This window comes from Rhamphochromis longiceps, linkage group LG18, assembly GCF_057381845.1.
Source record: "Rhamphochromis longiceps isolate RC_006_pf linkage group LG18, R_longiceps_female_GT1.1, whole genome shotgun sequence".
NCBI classification, from domain to species: Eukaryota; Metazoa; Chordata; class Actinopteri; order Cichliformes; family Cichlidae; genus Rhamphochromis; species Rhamphochromis longiceps.
The window spans coordinates 25,241,984-25,266,795 of record NC_140574.1 but is presented as its reverse complement, the minus strand read 5'-3'; the positions used below and the strand labels follow the sequence as shown (position 1 = coordinate 25,266,795).

The following is a 24,812-nucleotide window of genomic DNA, read 5'->3' as shown; positions in this document are numbered from 1 at the left end:
CAGCACTTTTACAGTGTCCATCCGCTCATAAGCACATCGCGCAACAAAACACAGTCAAAGATTGCTTTAATTTAAAAAGGCAAACTGAAACTGATATAAAAATACAAAACAAAGAGCATGAACATAAATTCTACACATTTTTCCATTTATTCAAACACTTCAGTGTCTCTTTTAGACATGATACCACTTGTACATGTTTTAATATTCAAGTCTTTGGTCCCTGCCTTGGCACACTTTACACAACAGGTGCTCATTGAATATCTAGAGATGAGACATCCGCTGTCTCCAGTTTTGGCCTCCCTGACAGTGATCACACTGTTCCCTTTCATAGCCATCCACCTCCTGCTCTGCTTTTCTTGGTGGCTTTGCAGGAAACTGCTGGACACACTGAAGAACTACCCAGTGATTTCCATTGTTGTGGATCATACTGTTCACATGAGATCACTTTACTGTACTGTCAGAGGAGCTGTCTTGTGTGATGCCTATTTTGAGTTCTTAAAAAGTAAAAGGCACTTTGATGAGATAAATCCTGTAAAAAAAGATTTTTTTCCTATAAAAATATTTACATTTGTAAAAATATTACCGTAACCCAAGATCAAATGAACAGAATAACATTTCTCTTATGGTGCATATTCAAGATTGGGATGACAGATAAGCCGCATGTTGAAATGGTCCATAATTTTTTGAGATGTCCAGACAGAGATGAACTGAGAGATGAACACTCCCATCCTTGTGGCGTAGACAACTGGCACATGCTTATTTTGACTTTGGTCTCTTTCTGTTGCTGGTTGGGGAGCTTGCATTGTCCACAGGCTAGAGGTAAAGTAAGAAAAGCTAATTTTATTCAAGTTATTTTTACCATTTTATTCCTAAAAACGCACACATTTTGATTTATATTTGCAACACTGTTTTCTGAGCTCACCTGCACTCGCTTTCTGGTAACCCTAAAGAAGTCCTTAATGCAAGTCTGCTTCCCACCACCCTCTGCCTTTTCCTTTTCCCTCTCCTCCCGTTTATTTTCCCGCATCATACGGAACTTCACCATTCGATTACGGATCCTCTCCTCCCTAAAATCAAACAAAGATGACTTTCAATTTTCATATGTATAGTTTCATTCATTCTATATATACATACACATACATATATATACACACACACTATAAGAAGAACAATAGAAAAGCTCAATAAAAAACGTACTTAATTCGTTTGGTGTGACAGAGGAACTCAACCAAGGCCTCCTCATTTGGCTCAGTCCAGATGAGCTCGGGAGCTGAGCTTTGTGGTCCATCCAAGAAAATCTTCCTTGCTTCTCTGTATTTCCACATATTTGGAACAGGATGGGTCTAAAGGCCAGATATCACTGGCTTGTTAGACGTCACATGTTCTTTTGTAAGAGAGGTAAAGCCAAAGCTACAAAGACCATCTGATACCTTTCTGTTGATATGCAAAACCACATCCTCTATGGTACGGTGCTTCTGGATCAGGGTCAGAGCTCTCTTAGGACCCAAACCGGGTATCTTTTCACAGTAGTCGCAGCCGAGCAAAATACACAAGTCAACAAACTGGCAGACAAATACAAAATAAGAGAATAAGACAGCTAAAGTGCATTTCTATAGCAGTATGTCCAATACAGATATATTATAATAAATTACATACTTTCAGAGAAATCTAAATGTTTCAATCTTACCTCCTTATGACCAATTTGGAGTTTTTCTAATAGTTTAGGTAAGGAGTATTCAATGACTTCACTGTAAAAAAAAAAAAAAAAAAAAGAGCGTAAATAAAACATTAAGTTCAACTAGATCAACTAGTTCACAACTAGATGTCACAATCTAAAACCAAAACAAAGACGAGCAGAAATAATACATTAAGAATAAGTAACCAAACAAAAGACATGAAAATGAATGTTTCATATACAATGATAACGTCTCTTATATTTTTTACCCCTATATTTTTAAACATTTTAGCGAAATACACAACTATTCCATACATGTAACATATATAGATTTTTAAAAAATAATAATATTTGCTTTTATCAAACATGCCATTTGTTCTCAGTTGATACTGTATCTCTCTGAGTACAGTTTAAAAGTAGATTATTTTGTGCTTTGTATGTTATCAGCAAAGTGAGTGATCAACGATATCAGAAAACCTTAAGACGTGTAGTAGTTCATCCATTTATAAAGCTTTCAGCTTTCTTGTGTAGCAAATTCAGTGGATTAATGTTTGTTATCTCCGCCAAGGTCATGTTTTTGGTAGCATTTGCGTGCGCGATATTCTGTCTGTAAAAACGATAACTCGAAATGTCTTGAATGAATAAAACTATGTAGGGGTGTAGAGTGGAGTCATTTCAACAATCCATTATCCACTGGCTACTCCTACATAATGTTTTATGTATCTACACCAGCTGTTTTTAACCAGTCTTTTGCTGCAGCAGTGCTAATTTTTCTAAAAGATTTTGCTAGCATGAAGTTTCAACATTATATATTTACCCATTTTGAAATTAATATCATACTTATAAGAATTCCAAATGTTTTCTTTCTATTTTTATTTATATTTTACACCACATCTCAACTTGGCTTAGAAACTGAGTGTAAACTACCTGCTAATGAGCTGCGAGCAGCCCTTTTCTGTCTGACAGTCCACTGCTGTCTGCAAGAAAAAGTAAGGAGCAGATTTCCTTTTCTTTTCTTGTGAGACTTGTGGCTGTGGTTTAAAATAGTTCACCACCTGCTGCCAGAAAGTACAGTCATTATGGAGCTCCGTCTCATCTACTATAAATACAGAAAATTAGTGCAAGTGAGCAGGTTATTACAATAACTTGAGATTCTAATCATTTGACATAATAATTTACATAAAAACACGTATGAGAGCCTCATAAAGCTTTGGATCTGATCATGAATACTAAATTAATGCAACAACCATTGCAAACCTTTGAAATATTTCTTCTTTTTAAATATAAACAAATTTAGTAAAGTAAGCTGCACAGTTTCTACCTGTCCTTCTTTGCATTCAGCTGACGAATAAGAATATTGGCTCCAAACGGCAGCGTGTCCATGTCCTCTGAGGCCACAGCGTGCACAGTTCCCTCTCTCACCAGCTGAGCGCACAGTGCCTCAGCGTCCCCTGGAGCCTGAGAGACAAAAGTGACATGCATGAAGAGAAATCTGCAGAGGAGGAAGAAGAGATGAAATATTGCACAAACATTTTCATTACTTAGCAGGTCGTACCTGGATAACAGGTACACCAAGATACTTCAGGAGCTGAAGACATTCTTTAGTCTGTAATGACGCTGCAGTGAGCACAGAGGAAAAACACATCAAAATAATATTCCCAGTAGATCACCCCTGTTCTACAACCACTGAAAACTCAAGTCTTTGTGCATTTTCTGCACAGACCTACCTGTGCCCGTCCAGTTTGAGTAATTCCTACCTGCTGTCTGGGCTCGCTTCTCAAGCTGCAGAAACAACAATTTTCAATCAGTCACAGCCGTCTGTATCTCTGTTATCTGGCAGTGATCAAATTTACCTACACGTTGAAAATATTTACTGTAGACTAGTCTCTCTGACCTAAAGTGTTCTTAAACATGCCAGGAAATGTTTAGTATCATGTTAAGTCAAAAACTATACATGCAGGTTTGTGTCTTACAACAGCCTTCTTTTCTCCAGGAGGCTTTCCATCAAACACAAAGACCGGTTTTATGCCATGTTCCAGGAAAGTGAGTGTGCGAAAGAAGAGACCTGTGAGGGGGCTGAAGAAGAGAAATCAAGAGCATTTCACAAATATACACAGACAAATAAGAATAGAAAGACTTTTTCCTGCACAGCTACCTCGAGGGTTTATAGAGAATGGTCTGAAAAAGAGAAAATATCCAAAAAGCAGTAGCTCTCTGGGTGAAAACGCCTTATTTATGCCAGAGGCCAGAGAAGGATGGCCAGACTGCTTCCCATAGGAAAGCAACATTAACTCAAATAATCATTTGTTAAAACCAAGGTATGCAGAAGAACATATCTGAGCATGACACGCTGAACCTTAAAGAAGATAGGCAGAAGACCACACAAGGTGCCGCTCCTGTCAGCAAGCCTCTGAGGAATGTTTCTAGCCCCTTCTTTAATCTATGCAACAAAGAATTAAGGTTTTTCTGAAGATAAACATGGGTTCAACCCAATACTGGCAAGGTGTACCTAACAATGTGACCAGTGAGTGTATTTTACTGGTGTCAGTGAGGTCTTGTTTACACTAATTGGCTGTATAGTTGCAGGATGTGGTGATTTTTGTAAGCCCTTTCTAATATTTTTAATCTCATGCACTGATAACACAGTGCAACCTTTAAAAGAACAAATTAAGTGAAATGAATGAAAGAAAAAAAATTAAAATCTTTAGAAATGTTATTGCAGGATTATTTTAATTCAAATGTCTACTATTCTACAAGTGTTTGTATTTTTCTAGGCACCCAGTGTACCAGGTTTGATATAAGGAATTAATACACCATGATAAACAGTAAAGAGATAGAAAAAATAACGTTTACTTCAGTTTAACAGAACAGAACAGCATCACATCATGCTTACCTCAGTGTAGGCGTTGCTGCACGGAACTGATTTACAACAATAGAGGTATCGAGTGCGATTACTTTTCCTGTGGAGTATAGTAATACAACAGCAGCGTGAATACACAACGGTTTAAATTTGCCCTTAGACATTAATTACTTTTCAGTAACATCCACTCAAATTACACTTGATTAAATTCACCTAAACGCACTTGAAATGATCTACACTATTAAGCCAAGTCAAATACTGTACTCCGTTTACTTGTCAGGAATTTGTGCAGCGCTGATTTGTACTGTATAAATTGCTTGTAGGATTAGCTTTGCCTATTCTTTTATGGCTTTTCTCAGCAGTAAACAGAGCTGGACTATGGACAACTTCATATACAGTTCAGATAACATTTGATTCCTTGTGTCATGGTGCTCAAAGTGTGAGGCGAATAGTATTAATAACACAGTTGTCACGCAATGCTGTGTGTGTTTTCGGCACTAATAAAGTTACATTGAATTAAAATAAATACTAAGATACAGATGTTTTGATTGGACTGTCGAGTTAGCTGATTAACATAAGAGAAATAGTGCGGACGCGGGTAAGTTATTAATTACTACCTCGGAAAGCCTGATTATTATAGCAGTAGCTTTTAATTCGTGGTACGTGGACTGGTAATACTTAAAAAAAACGTTTCTTTAATGTCAGGTGCTATAATTACAGCTAGCGATGCTAGTAGCTAGGGGGAGAGTGCTAACATTAGCGGCTAGCAGCTGACCTCCTTAACAGAGTCAGACCTGCTGCTGAAACCATCACCGATCGTGTCTGTACCTGTGTAGTCACTGATATCCTTATACGATATGGCATCAGGAGCATCTGAGCGTATTAAATCAGCCAGTTTAGTGATCCCCATTGTGCCGTCACCACCGACAGTTTCCTCTTCGTGTTCCAGGAAAAAAGGCGAAAAAGTGATTTAAAGTGAGTTAAGTCGAGTTTCCCAGATAATTAGAGCAGGATCCCTTGGATAGTAGATTGTCGATAAAGTTTTAATTGAAGACGTCTCTCAAGTTATGCCTTTCAAGTTAAAAACACATCATCATCTTCTTCTTCCTGGTGCTGCATGCCTGCCACCTAATGGAGAGTGTTGGAGTCAGCGCTGAACACACACACGGCTGAAACTGACATCCATCTTTTATTACAGCAAACATATTTACAAACATCAAGTGTATTCTTATATTACAAAATAATTTAAAGTTTTAACTCCAACATCCAGCTTTAAGTGAGACATGTAGGTACAGACTTCAAAGAAAAACTAACAGCAACTCTTTGCTGACACCTCAGTAGTATATGTGATAAATAAACCTGCGTTAAATACATATTTATATTACTATCAAAATAAAATGGGTTTTTTTTGTTTTTTTAATAATTTCAACCAGATCGACCTCTTCTCATTGGACGATCACACACACACTGGCTCTTTGTATCACACTAAATTATGTATAAAATGTCATATTCCATGTTTTAATATTGCAGGTGACTTAGTGGGAACAAAGATGAGTTAACAGCATGGAAAAACAGCACTTCACAGTACCCTACCCTTGTTACTTTGGTTAGCAAATAATCAAGATGACACAACCCCTAGACAAAAACGTTAAAATAAATAACATTAAAGACAGATTAGACAGGCTTTTCAAATGCTGTAATGTACACAAGAAGTTTTTCCAGTAACGAAGGGTCAGCGTTATGGCATCTTTAGAGTCAATCGGTTCAGTTTGACACTTCTGGAAGAATGGTAGTTTATGACCTGCTTTCAACAGAAAAGTCAGGTTCAGTTTTGCAACTATGGTTCCCAAAACATTTGTCACTTATCTAATAATTTGTTCAGGTTAAAAGATTTCATTTACACAACTGTAACACCAGTTCATTATGTGCAATGGATTTGTCAAGTTTAGAGGTGCAAACAGTAATATTTGCATAAACTATTTATCAGTAGGAGCTGACAGTTGTTTGTGTAATTTGTACCGTATTTCATTTACGGCTGATCCAAACCAACCAAAAATATAGGTTTGACAGTGGAGTAAGCTTCACAAATAGGACACATGCTGGAGATAGCATTACCTTAACTGGAGTGGTTGTTGTTGCTGCTAAATCGTTCAGCTGCATTGTCATTGTGCTTTAGCTTTCCAGTCATTCGGCAGTTTAGAAAAAATCATTTACTTCTAATTTTAGTGCTGCGAGACACTAGGCCCACGATTACTGTGAAATTCTGTCACATCGACTTGACAAACAGAAAACAATGTTTTTCTGCCTCATGTTTTACCTCATGAGTGCCGAGACTGACCTGTTTAGGATAAACCTCCATACAGAATTTGCTATAAATCAGTGATCACGTCTTTAACAGGGAACTGCTTTGGTTTCCAGTGTTTTGGGAGACTCCATCTAGCGACGGAACCAGATCCAGGTGTTAATGAGCCAGAAAGCTACGGTGGCAGAATACAGGATCACCTCTCGCTTTGAGCGTTCTTTGTTTTCTTCCTCCAACAGCTGCAGACGCCGATTCAACTTCACAATCTGAAAAAAAACATTTTTTTTTTAAAAAACATTTTAAAAAAGGCGAAACACTCCCTGTACTGGGCCTAACTAAGATTTACTGAAACATGCGCAGAGAAATCTCCACATTTGGCTGTGTTTCATTGCAGTGCACAGAGAAATATAGCCACTAACAATTAAACAATACTCCCACTCTCAAATAAAATCTCTGTATACCTTTTTACTTCTTCAGTTAGTATTTGTGTTCCTTATTTTTGTTTATTTAGAGTCGAGGGTCTAATAACTGTAACTGAACACTTGCTGCGTGCAGCTCTGTCGGCATCCTTCAAAAGGAGCCATATCTATACATTATATCAGAGTTTACCGTAAACCTGAAAGTAAGATAAATACATTGGGACAATACATAAATTATGCATCACCTGCCCCTTTTCATTCATGCAGAAAGCAAGCATATGAGACATTACCTGTCGTCTCAGTGAGGAGGCATCCACTAAGCCGGACTCATCAGGGTTTAAATCCAGGGCCAGATCCAGGTGTGTCCTGTGGAGATGAACACATCTTCATTCAGGCCCTTAATGAGGGATTCGATGATTTTGTGACCAGTATTCAACTTGATGCCTACTCACTATATACCCGCAGATCACATTCACCTATGACTGCTGGCCTCAGCCATAGGTGAATGTGCTCAGCTTCATATGTTAATCTGATTGAATTTGTGCTTAAAACAGTGTGGTAAAGGGCTCACAGACTTTGAAACAATGACACACAACAACAACAAACAGCTATGATCAAATTGTTCTTTTAAAAGTTGGTTCATCCCTGGTAATAACATTTATATTTGACTTCTTTCTCAGCTCAGAAACTGAACACATTACAAAGATGTTCTTGTATTAAAACTTTAACCCCAATTCCAAAAGGCTGGGACGCTGTGTAAAATATAAAGCAAAGTGCAATGATTTGCAAATCCCAGAAAACCATTTTTTATTCACAACAGAACATAGAAAACATGTCAAATGTTCCAACAAACTCATTTAAAAAAAAAAAAAAACTGGCTCAGTTTGTGTTCGACGGCAGCAACACATCCTAATAAAGTTGAGACAGCGTCAACAAAAGGCTGGAAATGTAAGTGGTACTAAACAGAAACCGTTGGAGGAACTACTCATTATCATTTTAAAAAATCTGACATTCTGACAAAAATCTCCAATCAAGTCAAACAGCTGAAAATCAATACAGAATTTCAGGCAGCACTGCATTAAAAACAGACATGTCATGGGAATCACAGCTTGGGCTCAGGAACACTTAAAATCACTGTGTGTAATTCACCATTACATTCACAAAAGTAACTTAAGGCAGAAGTGGAAACCTGTGATCAGGTGAAAAACTTGAAATTCCACTTGGAAAACAAGGATGCCACCTCCACTGGACTAAAGAGGAGAGGGACCAACTGGCTTATCATCAACTTTCAGTTTACAAGCATGCATCTCTGATGGTATGGAGTTGCATCAGTGCCTATGGAACTGGCAGCTTGCACATGTGGAAAGGCACAGTTACAGCTAAAAGGTATATACAGGTATTTGGGCAACATATGCTCCCATCCAGATAATATCTTTTTCAGAGAATGCTTGTTTACTTCAGCAAGACGATGCTAAACCAGTGTTGAACTGACTGGAAACATTTGGAGCATCATGAAATGAAAAATGTGACACAGGAGACCCAGGACTGCTGAGCAACTAGAATCCTCTATCAGACAAGAATGGGACAACTTTCCTCTCCCAAAAGTGCAGTAACTGCTGTCCTCAATCACCAGAAATTTACATGCTGTTATTAAGAGAAGAGGGATGCTACACAGTGATAAACATAACCCTGTCTCAACCGTTTGGTTTTTTTTAACGTGTTGCTGCCATCAAATTCAAAATGAACTAATTGTGGCGGAGGTGTGGTTCCCCCTGGCTCAGCTGCAGGGAAGGCATGGTGCAGTGAGCTCAAGGGGCAGTACCAGAGAGGTTGGAGGGACAGGTAAAGGTTATTAATCTAATGAGGTCTTCCCTTCTTTATAGTGATGTCGAAGACCAGAAGGAGAGACGCGTGTGTGAGGTCAGGTGAAAAGCTGACCGTGCTGAGACACTGGTGCCACACTTAAACACTAGGGGTGCAACGATACTCATATCGATATTGAACCGTTCGATACAGTGCTTTCGGTTCGGTACGCATATGTATCGAACAATACAAAATTTTTAATTTATTTTATCAACTTTCCTTCTGACGATGCTGTCTGTGTTGAGCGCTCAGTGGATCTGCGCTCGACAGTGCAGCCTAGGCGGAGTAGTCGAACGCACATTCACTGAGCGCAGGGCAAGCTAGCGAGACAGAAGTTAAGCTCTCCTTGCAACATGGCAAAAAAATGGCAACCTCCCCCACCCTCATTCAGATCTGGCGTTTGGAATTATTTTGGTTTTCATGTGACGTATGACCCTGAAGGTTAGCGCGTCATGGACTAAAGTAAAACAGTATGTTGGATGTGCCACGCAATGCTCAATTACATGGGTGGGAACTAGTGTGTTAGCGCAGTTAGCTCGTTAACGTGTTGGCCGTCCAGCCCCATGCACGGGGCGATCCGCGGTAGCTCGTTAACGGAGATTTGCCGTGTTGTGGCATTAACGTCATTTCAACGAGATTTACGCTGACAGCACTAGTGGGAACAAAACGAATATGACTGCACATTTACTCCGACATCATCCTAGTGCAAAGACAAGTGGAAGCAGACAAAAACATCAAGGATGCATGCTACAAATTTACCCGAGTCATTTAGACAGCGTTAGCACATGATTCTCCTTATGGGGACCTGATATGTTTAATATGCTGCTGAGAATATAGCCCAGAAGAAGCGTATAGTATAGCTTTTATTTTGGAAAGAGCCATTTCTCTGTAATAAACTCTCTTTTCCAAAGATGAGTGATTCCTCAATCAGATATAGGGCTCGCAAAATCGCTAGTAGGGCTGAACGATTATGGAAAATAATCTAATTGCGATTTTTTGCCCCAATATTGCGATTGCGATGCGATATGCGATTATTTTTTAAGGTATTTGTCTTCTGTATTATTAAACAAAGACAAGCAATACATCATATAGTATGGCCAATACTATATTACATTAATTTTAAACTGTTCTTTCCTGGAAGACAGACCTCTGTTATGATGACATGAGGTGATGCATGAATTGATGACTGACATTTTTATTTAACTTCTTCAATCACAACAGTATATTTGAACATACACAATAGTTTATTTTTAGCTTACAAACATCTGAGCATAAAGTGCTGACAAGGAACCCTGGTGTAAACATTAAAATGAAAGTCAGTACAATGTGCAGATTGCAGAAATATACATAAAAAAAATCAGTGGCTTTACCACACTCAGTTTTTCGACATCTGTGAACTACTAGACAGTCATTCAATTAAAAAATAATATTAAATAAATAAAACTAATAAATAAAAAATACACACATCTTACTGATCTCTGCAGTCAGTAACATTACACATAAAGTGCAAACATAATAGCAATTGTATAAACACACACACAAACACGCCTTTAAAGTTTAAAGGCGTGAAATTGGACGGTCTAGCCTTCTGATTAGCTAATCAGAAGGCTAGTTCTGATTAGCGTCACCGCTGTCTCGGTGGAGTTTAATAAACTCGGCCGTCTGCTTCTTGCTATCTAAAATATAACCAGACACTGGTGTAAATTCTCGACTGTCTCATACTTCTGTTTAATAAGTTTTCTGTTTGACGTTTAGTCAGCTGTGTGAAAACCAAGGAGGAACCCACCCGGGGGATTAATAAAGTTTTATTTTATCTAATCTAATAACTTTAATCTCAGCCAAACCGATTTACTCACGAACAAACAAAACACTGAAAAAAGCCCAACAATAACATTTTTAGGTTGTCTAAGTGACTTATATATTACGTTTAACCCGAGCAGCGAAACTCCGCGGTGATCTGAAAATGATGTGCCGGGAGTTGTGCCGTTCTCGGCCGCATCAGTAACCCTCGAGCTCCCGGCTAGCTGTCGAGCTGGTGGGTAGCAGACGCCTCTGAAAACGTCGAAGCACTTTTGCAAATATGGGATATCTTGATAAACCGAGCAGATATTTGATGTTTACACAACTACTTTCTCGCCTGAAAATATGTTAAAAGTTTATTTTGTGACCCAGAAAGATTAGTATGAGTAATTTTAAAACTTAGTAGCGGCCGCCATTGTTGGAAACTGGAGTTTGGCTGGGCCGCGCTATGAATTCTGGGATATGGTAGTAATTTGGACAGCCTTCGGCGCGTCGCTGTGACGTAATCGGTCTACAAATGCGGCCTCAGGAGGATGCAGCCCATGAATTTGGACATGTCCAGAGTATAATCGCAGCCTTTGCGGTTAGAAAATTGCACTTGATCATGTCGCGATATTATCGCAAATGCGATATATCGTTCAGCCCTAATCGCTAGCCCGACGTCCCGGGGCTAGCGATTTTTCCAGTCGGGCTACCAAAATCTATCTCTGCCCTGCCCGTCGGGCTATTGTAGGAAGGAAAATATATGTCAATGCTTTTGCATTCTTTCAGAAATGTAGCTGGGTAATTATGTCATTGGCATCGGTGAGCCACTGTCAATATGTGACATATTGAAATTGCGTTTGAATTTGCGCTTGTTTTTTGCTTTCACTTTGCAATCGCACGAACTGTGTATAGAGAGCGACAGCACTGATTGGTGAGTGATGATAATTTGTGCACCAATTCCTCTGACATCGTCTTATTAATCGTTAGCTTACTAGCAAACATGACAAGTGAAATCTCCAGCAGCTTAAACATGTGAGAGGTTGATCGCGCAGAGAATCGCTGAGCTTATGTGAGTGCGTGTGTAAAAGCAGCAGGATATATATTTTAGTTCTGCTGAGCCAAATAAGACAGGTCAGGGTAAAGAAGTGACAGCCAAAGAAAAGCTTACCAAATCAGACTATAAGGCAAAAAGAAAGTGCAGCTTTATGGTTTCATGGACAAAAGAATTTCTGTGGCTGCAATATGACAAGCTATATAACCAGGGCTGCACATAAGTGGTCCGCAGGTGCGCATTCGCTATCAAAATAAAAAACACGCACAAGATAAGAAGTTAACATTATATAATTATACAATATTATACTTTAATGTATAATATTGTAAAGGAAACAAAACAGGAAACAAAACATCAATCAAAAAATTGCTCTCTTTTTTATTTGGGCTACTTAAATTTATTTTGGGCTACCAAAAACTGAAGAGTCCCTGCCTGAAGGGCTACCAGGGATTTTGAAATTTTGCGAGCCCTGAGATATATTTATTTTATTACTTTTTTGTTTCAGCAACATTAAATTTAAAAACTGTACTTTTGAGTTAAAATATATATTTATAATTTTAATAAATAACAAATTAAAAAGGCATGAACATTTTTTTTGTATCGAAAAAATATCGAACCGTGACACCAAAGTATCGAACCAAACCGAGCCGTGAATTTTGTGTATCGTTGCACCCCTATTAAACACACATGTTTGAGATTTTCAAGTCATTGCATTCGATTTATTTATTTATTTAGCAGTGACCCAACTTTTTTGGAATTGGGCTTGTATTTGCTATTTGCTGAAGTCACGTTAAGGAAAAATAATTATTATTTCTTTCTTGTGAACTAAAGTCGTCAAACATGTAAGTTACACATTGAACAAAGGGGGATGTACACAAGTCAGGACGCCAGGACTGTGACGTATGAGAGTTTTAAATGTCACTTCTTTTAATAAGAAACTCATGCTCATGACTTTTTCCTGAATTTCCCCACAACAATCATCTGTTTCTTTAACAATCTTTCTTAGTGCAAAGATTTGTAATAAATTCAGCCAAAAAGAAATGAATAAAGAAAAAACATACCTGCGATGGCTGTCATCGAGGACCTCAAGGACCTGCTGGTAAGCACGGCGTGTTGTTGACTGGATGTACGACAGGAGCCCAGCAGCTGTAAACAGGTTGATGTTTGCATCCTCGGGGGTACAGAGGGGAGGACACAAACGGACTGGGGGGGCAGAAGGGGAAGGGGTTACACTGGCAGGGAGATAGGTGGGGAGAAACATTAAAAGAAAGAAGACATTTTTATAAATCAACCAAGAGTGAAAGAAAGCTTTACATTGGAAAGGCAGCGGTGGGGAAGCAGCGTTTCAAACGTGGCTGTGGTCGTACCTTACATCGCCTCTGCTGATCTGACTGCTGTGACGGCCGGATACGTTCTCACTCGCGCTGCGCTCCCTTCGAGGCCGACCATGAAAGCTGGCCTGTTGTTAAATACAAATTTGAAATAACATTAAGCTCAGTTTGCAGCAACGCATGATTGCTGATTGATGAACCACACTTAGTTCAGCCAAACTGACTGGAAAAATAATTTTTGGCCACCTGATTGACGTTTTTCCTACAGAAGAATGTGTGATTATTAATGACTCTTCACCAATTACCAATGCATTATTTTTCTATTGTGTCTTAAGAACCACAAACCATATTCCATGGAGAAATCAAAATGGGAAGAAGTGCAGCATAGCACAAAGACAGTCCTTAAAGCTAAAAAATAAATAAATAATCACGTTCAGTTTTCATTGCGTCTCATAAATCCCACGACTCCAGGCAGTTTTTGTAAAAAAATGTCAGCAACACCTTCAAGACCACCATCAAGGAATATCTAAACTGATATTACTAATAAAGTAGAAATAATGCTGTGGGGGGGGGGGGGGAATCTTTCACTTTAGATGTGTAATATATGGTACTGCAACCATGTCCATTTGCATAAACATTTCCCTAAAGTTGGGATTTGCAGGACTATTTGACTAGACAACTACTCTTCGCTATTATCACACGTACTAGTAGTGTAATCTAAATTGTTTTAAATTTTGATTGAAGCCAAATGCAGGTAAATTGCTATGCAGCCACCTGCCATCAGATGGCGCATCGTTGTTGAGAAAGGCCATAAATCTGCTCATCTCGGCCTGATCTCTTTGTTAACACTATTACTGTTTTTTTAAAGGCAAAAGAATGAGATTGCTGATACAAGCAGTGAAAATGTGCCTTCTCCAAAAGGTCAGTGGGCACTTCCTTAGCAATAGAATGAGGAGTTCAGTCATTTGGGAGGGGCTCAGAGTAGAGCCGCTGCTCCTCCACATCAAAAGCATCCAGCTGAGGAGGACGCCTCCTGGGTAAGGTGCTCTGCTGGTCATTTCCTAATGGGAGGAGGCCCTGGGGTAGAACCAGGACCTGCTGTACAGACTATATTTAATCACCTGGCCTGGGAGGGGGGTGGCTGGATTATTTGTTGTTTTGTTATTTTAGATTTTAACTTTTATTAAAATTCATGACAACCACTGTCATGAATTTTTGAACAGCGTGCATCATTCATAATGATCGACAAAATGCACCACATTTTTCTGTTTAACTCATTGGTTTTTCTGCTGTTAATTTGTCACATTTTAATAATACGTGAACTTGCCTTTGTAGTAATGCATTTATATATTATATTTAACATAGGTTTAAGTGTTTTTCCTTCTTCGTAGTCTGGAGTGTAACATGTAACGTTGATAATGCACGATGCGAGGTGCCGTACAATTAAGCAGCATGATTCATAAATCCATCCATCCACCCATTCGCTTCCACTTATCCTTTTCTGGGGGGCGCTGGAGCCTATTCCAGCTGTCATAGGGCGAAAGGCGGGGTACACCCTGGACAGGTCGCCAGTCTGTCGCAGGGCTAACACATAGGGACAGACAACCATTCACACTCACTCTCACATTCACACCTAGTGGCAATTTGGATTATCCAATTAACCTATCCCCACAAGCTGCATGTCTTTGGACGGTGGGAGGAAGCCGGAGTACCCGGAGAGAACCCACGCAAACACGGGGAGAACATGCAAACTCCACACAGAAAGACCCCAGCCTGATGGTGGAATTGAACTCAGGACCACCTTGCTGTGCGGCAACAGTGCTAACCACCGTGCCACCGTGCTGATTCATAAATCAAGAATGGGATTTATGATTTAAAACTCTTTTGTTTAGAGTTTTAGACCTTATACAGTTCTCAAATATAACTTGATATCTGAGTTTTAGACGAGTCAGTTAATCACATTTTTATCCCCTGTTCATTTGACTAAGAAATTAGTTACCAGGACTATCCCTACGCTATAAATAGTGTGCAAACATGTTTATGTGCCGTCTTCCAAAATCCCAATTGCATTAGTCAAATGCTGATTGACTGACAAGTGGGCTGGAACAGGGAAGGGAGCGGCAATGGAGTTCACTAGGAATGGGAGGATTGTGAGGGAAAAAAAAAAAAAAAAAAAAAAAAAAAAAATCACAGACCAAAAGATAGCGCATGAGAAGTACAGACAGTGGGTGCAGTGAATACTTTACATTGTTTAACACTCAGTACCACTTCAGCTCTTTGTAGATTATAACTTCACTCTTCTCAGCAGCTGACTGACATACCAACAACAGCACAAGCAAAAGTAGCCCGCAGACCGGTTGTACCACATATTTTGTACAGTGCCTCAATCGACAATAGACACTCTCTGCAAGTAGACAAGCCAATGGAGTGCCAGCATAGTCCCAATGCACTAACACGGCTGAACCATAATTTCAGCATAAGGCAAATATAGTATACCACTACATTATGGATCCACTTAAAGTTTTGAATATAATGAGAGAAGAAAATTCAATATTCTGAGAAGGAAGCTGAGATTACTCTGAAAGAAAACGTACCGCTTGGCTGGGATTGCGCTGCGAGTTGACAGTTTGGTCTGTTTCAAGCGAATCCAGAGGCTGCTCGGTAAGGGTGAGGACACGTGGAGGGGCCTTCATGTTCAGGAGGTCCACAGGAGGAATGGACTGAATCAGATCCAAGTCTCTTGGACATGCAAATCGAGGATCCCCTTCATCCCCTACAGAAAAATTGGCCATGAAATTTTTATACAGCATATACATGTTTTAAACATAATACCTCAAACATGACTGCCAACTGTCATCCTCACCTGCAACAACAATCCTCTCAGGAACCTGCATCAGAGCTGTGTGAGTGGGCAAAGGCTGCTGAAGTGGTATGGATCCCGCTTGGCTCTCTGGGGCCACTTTGAGGGTCTCTGGGATTCGCATGCGCTGGCTGATGCCCTCTGTATACTCCAGCTCAAAATGGATGCGATTCATCTCAGCCACCTCTGCAGAGGGGGTATTGAAAGTTGCCCCACTCATCCAGCTGATAACCCACAAAATGGGAAACAAATGAAACGCACAGATACTAACCAAACAGTGTGGGTGTGACTGCAGCTAAGAGTTCAAAAATATAAGCTCAACTTAATGCCCCATTTTAAATAACACATCAAGGCTCATATCTTGCCTGACCTTTTTATTACATGCCAATTTACAATAAAACACATGCTGCAGTTAACCCTGAATTTAGCCAATTAGCTCAGTAGCAAATGGTGCTACCTAAACTTTAAACACGATCATTAGCCCGTGCAAAAAGCATCTGCTCCAGACGGTGTAAGGTAGTGGGTTTAGGTCCAAGCTAATGAGTACACTACGAGAAATAGCATTTCATGTTACGTCGTTACATAACAGCGACATGAGGTGAAGCTGTTGCTGGCACGTCGCTTCAATGTCACTGAGTGAAAATCCACATAAGACGCCATGTCTAGCTTGTATGTTAGCAATCTAGCTTGTCGCTATGCTTGAAAAGCGTTAACAGACGACGCTATCGATTTTAGCTTATTAAACGCTGCGCTGTAAGCCGCTGACTGTCTGCACTGACATGCTGGTTAGCCAGAGGTCTGTCCTGTCAATACTCACCGTTATGGTTTTACCACCTGGGTTTAAACTGACATGCGCCAACACGCTGTTCGGGCTGTCATACAAATAGCATCAGGGGCTCCTCAAAGGACCAACCGAGACGGACTCAGCGAAAGCTCTCAACGCTTCTAGTTAGTGTGGGTGTAGCTGTTAACGCTACCCCGCGTGACCGCCGGGGCGGTTACTATGAAGTGCACCGAGAGCCGCAGGAGTTGGTGAAAACCAATGGACATTTAAAATTGGCAGTTTAACCTGCTTTATTTACGTAAGTTGGTCGTCTCTTATTTATTTTTATTGTCACATAAGTTAATTTGTCTGAACTGCAAAAATAAAATGTATTTCAAATAAAAGTAGCCAACGTCACGGGAAAAAAAGAAAACAGGGTGGTCAGGGTGACCACATCCCAACAAAGTGTGTGGGGTAAATAGTCTGTGTGTGGGTCACACTAGGGCCGATTAAGATGCGGGACTTTGCTTCAATGTCTGGGTTAAAAATGCACCAACCGGCCAGTTGTTACTGGGGTGTTTTGGTGGCTAGATGGTTTACTTCGAGTGCAGGTTTAAAGTCTGATGGAAATGAAACTTGCATTTTAATGAAGCTGGACCTTTTGTATTGTAGATAGATATTGTAGATTGTCAGCAGTTTCTGGATGATGTCTTTAGGTATGGTGTCTATGTATGACAGCTCGTGCATAAAGGTTTGATTAAATAAATAAAAGCAAAACAAAATATAAACATTCATCCATTCAAAAGATATTACTCAGTCTTGTTAATATGTGTGTTGTCGTCTTTGTCCACACTATCCACTGTGCTCAAATTTATACTATTATATCTTCATCACAGAGACAAACACAAAGATTTACTCCCACATAACACTTGTCTGCATATGGTTAATTTGATTTGCCCTAATTTGAATTTCCAGTTCCTCTGCTATCAATCATACGCAGAAAACACACACAATCATTTCCACAAAATGTAATTTAAACTTATTTCAGCTTTAAATTGAATTGAACTTGTTCATTTTCTATTTTTGTATGTAATGAATCCTCAGTGGTGTTCTAATGCTGTCTGGCAGCTTGTATGGTATTATGTGAGATATATATATGGGACTTTGGTTAGATCTGAACGTAGGTAAAACCATTTTCCAAGAGATCACGTGTTGTAGTTTTTAAAATTAAAATTGTGAATGTAGTTTTATCTTATTTTAATTTTTGCCGTGTACCGTGTTAAGAAAAAAAACTTGAAAGGTTTGAAGAAGCGTGTCTCTGAAGCATGGAGAAATACAACTCCCACAATTCCAACGAATTTAAGAAAAAAACGCGCATGCGTTCTCGAGCTGGGCCATTATTTTGTCCTCCTCAAGCTTCAATTGAACAACGGGCTAAGCGCTCCTTGAAATGAATTAATTATTAATTCACGGAAAGAGCTATTTTTCTCCTCTATTTCGGACCACCGACACTCATGGAGTCTCTCGGTCAGTAGCTCGGCTGCTCAGTCCTCCGTTTTACCCGGAGGCCGAAAACAGTGCGCGGAGTGACAGCCCCGTTAAAGCCTGCAGACTGGCTGTTTATCTAGTTGGCTAGCCAGCCTAGCTAGCTTCCTAGACAGATACGAGGGGAGAAAAAACCCGAAAGGACAATTTATTGACTTTTGAAAGACAGGACTGTGGCCGTCCCTGTCCCGTCCAACCAGCCGAGGGGATGGCACACCTTCGAGACATGCAGAACCAGGTAAAGAAATGATCTTTTCTTCAACTGTCACCTCCCTGCTTCTTATCCAAGACCAGCCGAACCCCCATGGCTTTTCAGGCTTTCCATGAATAACCCGGGTGGTGGGCTAGGCCATAAAAGCAAGTGTTAATATGCACAGATGTGAATTTATGTATATATAATGTTCTTGTCGGTGTCACAGTCAGGTGTACAATTGACTGCCATCAACAAATGACAAATATGTAATAATAATCTCTGATCTTGTATGAGTGTGTAATGACATTTTATTTTTTCAGAGTTGGGCGTTTAGAGTTAAGTCTTTATTAAGACAATATTTTTTGCACTTAGTGACTTCTTTGAAGGCGTTTTTGTTCGCAAATCATTGCTCATTTCCTGCTGTTATGGAGAGACAAAACCACTGAACTTTCAGGGGTCACACTTCTTAAATTACATCCTGGCACAAAGCTCGATCTAGAGTCTAGTTAATTATATAGGGATGTGACTGAATAGATGGGCACTGACATAGATAAGAAGGTTAATTCTAAATCATATTTTATATTTGGGCAGCGCATGCAAACACTATAATATGGAGATAAGGGACAACTGTGAACATGGCTTCTGTGTTGAGACTCGCCCACTCATAAGCACACACATTAAACTACAGGGGGTTGTCACTGTGGTATATACTCTGTACTTAAATCCCTCTTTTGCTCTCACTGGGCCAGAATACTCGGTTGGACCCTGAGGAGTACTTCACCAAGCAGGAGCGGATTGGCAAGGGTTCGTTTGGAGAGGTCTACAAAGGCATCAACAACCGCACAAAGGAGGTGGTGGCCATTAAAATTATAGACCTGGAGGAGGCAGAGGACGAGATAGAAGACATTCAGCAGGAGATCACGGTGCTGAGCCAGTGCGACAGTCCTTATGTTACAAAGTATTATGGCTCATATCTGAAGGTGAGATAATGTAAATACTGAAGTGATACTTGCCCAGATGCTTAAATATACAAACACATACAGTGGTTTGTTCCTTCAATTGTTTCCTCCTCCCACAGGGAACAAAGCTGTGGATTATCATGGAGTATTTAGGTGGAGGATCTGCTCTGGATCTAGTAAGTAGATTTCTATTTTTATGCAGCTTACAAAGTTTTAGACAACTCCTCCAATAGTGCACTTTTCATACTCGAGAGGGAAAACTCATCTTTTTGTCACACTGTCACCATCCTAGCTCCGTCCAGGACCTCTTGAAGAAACTTACATTGCTACTATACTGAGGGAAATACTAAAGGGGCTGGAGTATCTGCACTCTGAAAGGAAGATTCACAGAGATATCAAAGGTAATGAGCACTCACTTCGATCTTTACGGTGTTCGGTCCTTTTAAATCAAACTCTGGTTCATTTTCCTCCTTGGTGCTGTTTGTTTGTGCAGATGTGAACCCAGTTATCACACTTGGGCACAGACCAAAACAGCCACACAGAGACCCTTTGGAAGAGGTTGTCTTGGTGCAGTTCTAAATGAACTCCAGAATAGTTTATTTATGATGTGAATATGTTCCTGGTAGTTGACCCAAACAAACTACCAGGTTACAAGTTTGAGATTTAAAAAAAAAAAAAAAAAAACTTCCTGTAGGCACGTATGCTTTGTTTTCAGAGATACAGCAAGGTACTAGAGATGTGCAAAGGTCTGTATGGGCTAGCAGCTATCCGTGAAATGAAAGTAAATTCTGTATATTCTCTAATAGTCCAGGACACAGCACCTTCTTTCTATATTTACACATCTGTCCAGTGAGCGGACTGAACATCCTGACGTGTTTTTTTTTTTTTTTCTCTTTGTGAAAAGATACCAAATCATAGGGAAGAACTCAAAGTTTACAAACTCACCAACTATACCAGAGAAAACAAACTATAGGTGTGAACTCACCCAAAGAGTCTCATAGGTGTCAGCTAACAGCTAACATAGTTGTCAAGTTCTGCGCTGGTACAAACTCGGGTATAATTCAGAGCTGTTTTGTAGTGTACGCTGTTGTGAGTACAAGACTCAATGCTGTGATCCAACGTTTTATGTCAACAACTGAACGCTGTGATAGAGAGCTGCTGCACAGCCGGCCTTAACCAGATGCTGCAGAGAAGAAGTGCACACACTGAAATATGCCAACGAGCTGTGTACATTTTTAACACCATCTGTGAGCTTGAAATCTCACAACATGCTGCGTGTGCGAATTGTATACACTTTTACATATTTTGTGTGTGGAGCCTTTTCTGCTCTGTTCTTTCCTTGTTATAAAAAAATGTAACACTTTGTAATTAAGTAATCGCACAAATAAGGAGTTTAAAACTTTGGTGTATTACTCGGTGGGGTGGATTTATTCTCCGTATTATTTGTGTTCTTGTGCTCCTTTTATCTACAGTTGCTTGTGAAATTAAATGCAGCACTCCAGTCTCCAAAATCCAAAATTAATTATTATGATTTTGGATTTCAAAAGTGAAAGTTGGCCTGAATAAGCTGTAACAACATTGTTACTCATTATCTCAGATGTTCTGGCCTCATCTTATTTTTAGCACGTTATATTAACCAGACTGCTGTAACAGATACAAAAAGCAGACCCAGATACTTTAGGTTGTATTTTAACGGTCTGTCTTTTCTGCCTTTCTCCCAGCTGCCAATGTGCTCTTGTCAGAGCAGGGTGATGTGAAGCTGGCAGATTTTGGGGTGGCGGGGCAGCTGACAGACACTCAGATCAAGAGGAACACATTTGTCGGCACGCCTTTCTGGATGGCCCCGGAGGTCATTAAGCAGTCAGCCTACGACTTTAAGGTGAGGCAAACGTTTGTGAACAAGCTGTGTGTACACTGAGAGCATGAAGAGACATCATTTTGTTGTTAACCAACGGGAACTGAATTTTGATGCCTTAAACAGCTCTTTATGTCTTTACCCACTCAGGCTGATATCTGGTCTCTGGGAATCACCGCTATTGAGTTGGCCAAAGGGGAACCCCCCAACTCTGATCTACACCCCATGAGAGTCCTCTTCCTAATCCCCAAAAACACTCCACCCACATTGGAAGGCCCTTACAGCAAACCCTTTAAAGAATTTGTAGAGGCTTGTCTAAATAAAGACCCCCGTTTTGTGAGTAAAACACCAACATACATGAGTATCATACATCTGGTAATAACTGCTGCACTGAGAGAAACTGAACATGAATTCTTTATCCTACCAAGTATTTTGGATTAGCATGTCCGGTCCTTAATAGGAATTAGAGATTGTTCTGGTTGTTTCTCAAATATTCCAACATGATCCAAAGTGCGCTCTTGAAAGGCGCCAAAACCTTTCCAAGTAATTTGACACTGAAGCTTGCTTTAGCATGTGTTTGTAGACAACAGCACTCCAACTTGTATGGGCTGAGTGATATTACCCTTGGTTGTACATTTTTATGCTCCTCATGTTTTTATTCACTACAATATAAAGCACCTTGAGGCAACAGTTGTTGTGATTTGACGCTGTATAAATGGAATTGAATCGAACTGAATTTCTTCTCTGCACAGAGACCAACAGCCAAAGAGCTTCTGAAACACAAGTTTATCACACGTTACACCAAGAAGACAGCTTATCTGACAGAGCTGATTGACCGCTACCGCCGCTGGAAATCAGAGGGACACGGGGAGGAGTCCAGCTCTGACGACTCGGACATGTTAGTCTCAAGAACATCACACTTATTTGCATTAACAATCAGGGTGTATCTGTCAGGGGTATGTTTACTCGTCCTTTCAATCTTCTTCCTCTTCCTGTCCCCGCTTCTTTCAGGGATGCTGATGGTGATGTAGATCAGTGTCCCATGTGGACCTTCCCCACAGTCAGGCCCACTTCTATGAACAAGTTACAGAAGGGCTACACGCACACAGATTCAGAGGTAAGGCAGACTGAGCAGAGACGGAAACACCAGGTCGAATCTTTTTTCCTTTCTTCTTACGCTCTGTTTTCTCTTTGCAGTCAGGAGATTCTGTGAAAAGGCAACCAAAGTCACAGTGCTTGTCTGCTTTGGTAACACCCACCTTCAGAGAGGTAGGCCATACTGCTGCTTTTTATACAATCTCAGATTCATTTAGATAAAATGTAGTAGTCGGAATATTTGCTTGACAATTGAAAGGTCATTAGGGTCCAAAAAGAAGGGCATCCAATGTAAGACTGCCAAATCAAACACGCAGCATTACCTAGTGTGGCGACCCCTTGTGGCAATTAAGCAGCCGACAGCAGCGTTTAGATTCATTTAGACTGGGCGTCGGCAACCTTCAGCATCAAGAGGCATTTTAGCTCCTGCTAGCAAACAGTTGGATAAAAAAAGAAGCACACGTGGGTAACGGGGCACAAACAGGCGGATGAAATTGGGAGAGGATAAATCAATATATATATATAGTAATTGTAACCTGTGACTAACGCGAGCCACAGGTTGCTGACCTCTGATTTAGACAAAGGGCCAACATCATGACACCGTGAATCTCTGCCTTGTTTTTTACCATTAACAGGTAAGAGTGAAGTGGGTCTTGTTATGATATTAATAAAAAGCTTGCCCCCACATAACCTGTTTCATTATATTTACTCTAAACAGAAGGATTTTTTTTTCTTTTTTTAAGTTTCTCACTGCACGGCATACTAAATCGTTCCTGTTTGATTTTTCCTTTACCACCAGTTGAAGGAGAAGCGGCGGGCAAGTGGCGGCGGAGTAGGAGCCATTGAGGAACTGGAGAATGCCTTCAACCTGGCAGAGGAGTCCTGTCCGGGCATCTCTGACCGTCTCGTTACACATGTGATGGAGAGAGTGTGCAGGTGATGTACCGCCGTCTCAGCCGGGCTGTTTAATATTAAACAGCAAATACACACTTATCTTATTCTGACCTGCTGCTTCATGTCGTTCTTTTAGGTTTTCTTTAAATGGCAACACCACCCCGTCTTCGCGGTGAAAGCCTCGCTGGATGTAACGTGACCCTTCGACCCTTTTTCAGTCCCCCCCAAATCCACACAGCTTCTCAGATAAGGACCACAGACGAATCCCCACCCACCTCCATCCCCTCATACCTGTACACCCTTCCAAGTCCAGCCCCTGAAGAGATCTTTTAATTAGTTATAATTAAATATTTTTACAGTTTTTCTTTATGAGCGGAGAGTATTTAAGACAAAAAAGCCATGACAGTTAGAGCGTTGTGTATCCATGTTAGTGGAAAAAAAACCAACTATAATAAATTCTATGAAAAATGTTCCATTATCTTTGCTGTCATATGTCATTAATTTAACTACTGGCTCATGTTTCTTTTTTATAGAGGACCTATAATACTTTCCTTTATTTTCTCTCATGTATATGCTGTTACACGCTTGATGCTCAGATTACACTTGGCCAAAGTTTAAGTTTACTGCTCAAAAAGGAACACTTAGTCCTCGCAGTATAACACCAACTCATGTCAGGAGTATCAACCTGGCCAGGCTGGAACCTCAAACCACTGTGAATTCATTTTGTGTGCTTTTAGAAATGAAAATGATAGCGTGATGCTGAGCTTCTGGGCAGTATTTGAGTATTTGGCTGCTTCACCAGCATAAAGTCCAACAGTGGCTCTGGGGATTTCATTCCTGTACTATTCTGTGTTATACTGGGATCATTAAAGGTTACCTTCATTGTTTTGAGCAGTGTAATTACATCAGTGAGCTAAAAAGAGCCCAGACTTAAGACTGCTATCAGTTTCAGACGTTTTTTTCCTACTCTTGATTCTGTATGGTGCATTGCGATATCCTTATTATGGTCTTTTCAGGTACATACATTTAGCTGTCAGCACAGAAGCCCCACCCATGTGCCATACAAGCCTGTGTATGAGAACGATATTGAGAGGAAAGCTGGTTTTAGGGGAGGGTGAAGGAAACGAAGAGGTTGTTTCAAATACAAGATGGTTGAGGATTATTTGTAACAATGATTTCCAAAGATATTGGAATAATGGTCTAAGATGAAAGTATGGACCTAGAAACATAATAGGTTAATTTTAAATACAGTGCAAAAGTCTTGAGTCACCCCTCTTTTCTTTATATTTTGCTCCCAAGGAGCCAGACTTTTGTAATTTCAAAAGTGCTATTGAGCAGTAGTTCTCAAGGACGTCTTTCAAA

The 24,812-nt window shown here is 40.1% G+C and overlaps 3 protein-coding genes across 6 annotated transcripts; 1 reads left to right on the top strand and 2 right to left on the bottom strand.

Moving 5' to 3' along the window:
- Positions 1-72: 72 nt before the first annotated feature.
- Positions 73-5,643, bottom strand: LOC146648394 (putative flap endonuclease 1 homolog). 3 transcript variants are annotated; one of them, XM_085389296.1, is made up of 11 exons: positions 5,364-5,643; positions 4,569-4,635; positions 3,649-3,751; positions 3,403-3,457; positions 3,231-3,292; positions 2,997-3,133; positions 1,688-1,748; positions 1,431-1,517; positions 1,198-1,343; positions 923-1,067; positions 73-813 (listed from the first exon to the last, which is right to left on the bottom strand). In XM_085389296.1, the coding sequence occupies exons 1-11, from the start codon at positions 5,443-5,445 to the stop codon at positions 757-759; spliced, it is 1,002 nt and encodes a 333-aa protein (XP_085245422.1). In that variant the 5' UTR covers positions 5,446-5,643; the 3' UTR covers positions 73-756. The 3 variants fall into 3 exon arrangements, with proteins under 3 accessions (XP_085245422.1, XP_085245421.1, XP_085245420.1); XM_085389295.1 differs by having other exon boundaries at positions 74-813; positions 1,431-1,562; positions 3,433-3,457; XM_085389294.1 differs by having other exon boundaries at positions 75-813; positions 1,431-1,562; positions 5,364-5,641.
- A 92-nt stretch (positions 5,644-5,735) lies between these two features.
- On the bottom strand, positions 5,736-17,099 carry LOC146648393 (mitochondrial fission factor homolog A-like). Of its 2 annotated transcripts, none has more exons than XM_085389297.1 (7): positions 16,964-17,099; positions 16,150-16,370; positions 15,881-16,059; positions 13,323-13,414; positions 13,017-13,187; positions 7,547-7,622; positions 5,736-7,103 (listed from the first exon to the last, which is right to left on the bottom strand). In XM_085389297.1, the coding sequence occupies exons 2-7, from the start codon at positions 16,364-16,366 to the stop codon at positions 6,972-6,974; spliced, it is 867 nt and encodes a 288-aa protein (XP_085245423.1). In that variant the 5' UTR covers positions 16,367-16,370; positions 16,964-17,099; the 3' UTR covers positions 5,736-6,971. The 2 variants fall into 2 exon arrangements, with proteins under 2 accessions (XP_085245423.1, XP_085245424.1); XM_085389298.1 differs by having other exon boundaries at positions 16,150-16,332; positions 16,964-17,078.
- A 1,194-nt stretch (positions 17,100-18,293) lies between these two features.
- On the top strand, positions 18,294-23,928 carry stk25b (serine/threonine kinase 25b). Its single transcript, XM_085389793.1, has 11 exons — positions 18,294-18,692; positions 19,397-19,627; positions 19,726-19,782; positions 19,899-20,007; positions 21,328-21,485; positions 21,612-21,797; positions 22,214-22,359; positions 22,473-22,578; positions 22,659-22,730; positions 23,356-23,492; positions 23,587-23,928. The coding sequence occupies exons 1-11, from the start codon at positions 18,663-18,665 to the stop codon at positions 23,624-23,626; spliced, it is 1,272 nt and encodes a 423-aa protein (XP_085245919.1). The 5' UTR covers positions 18,294-18,662; the 3' UTR covers positions 23,627-23,928.
- Positions 23,929-24,812: the final 884 nt, after the last annotated feature.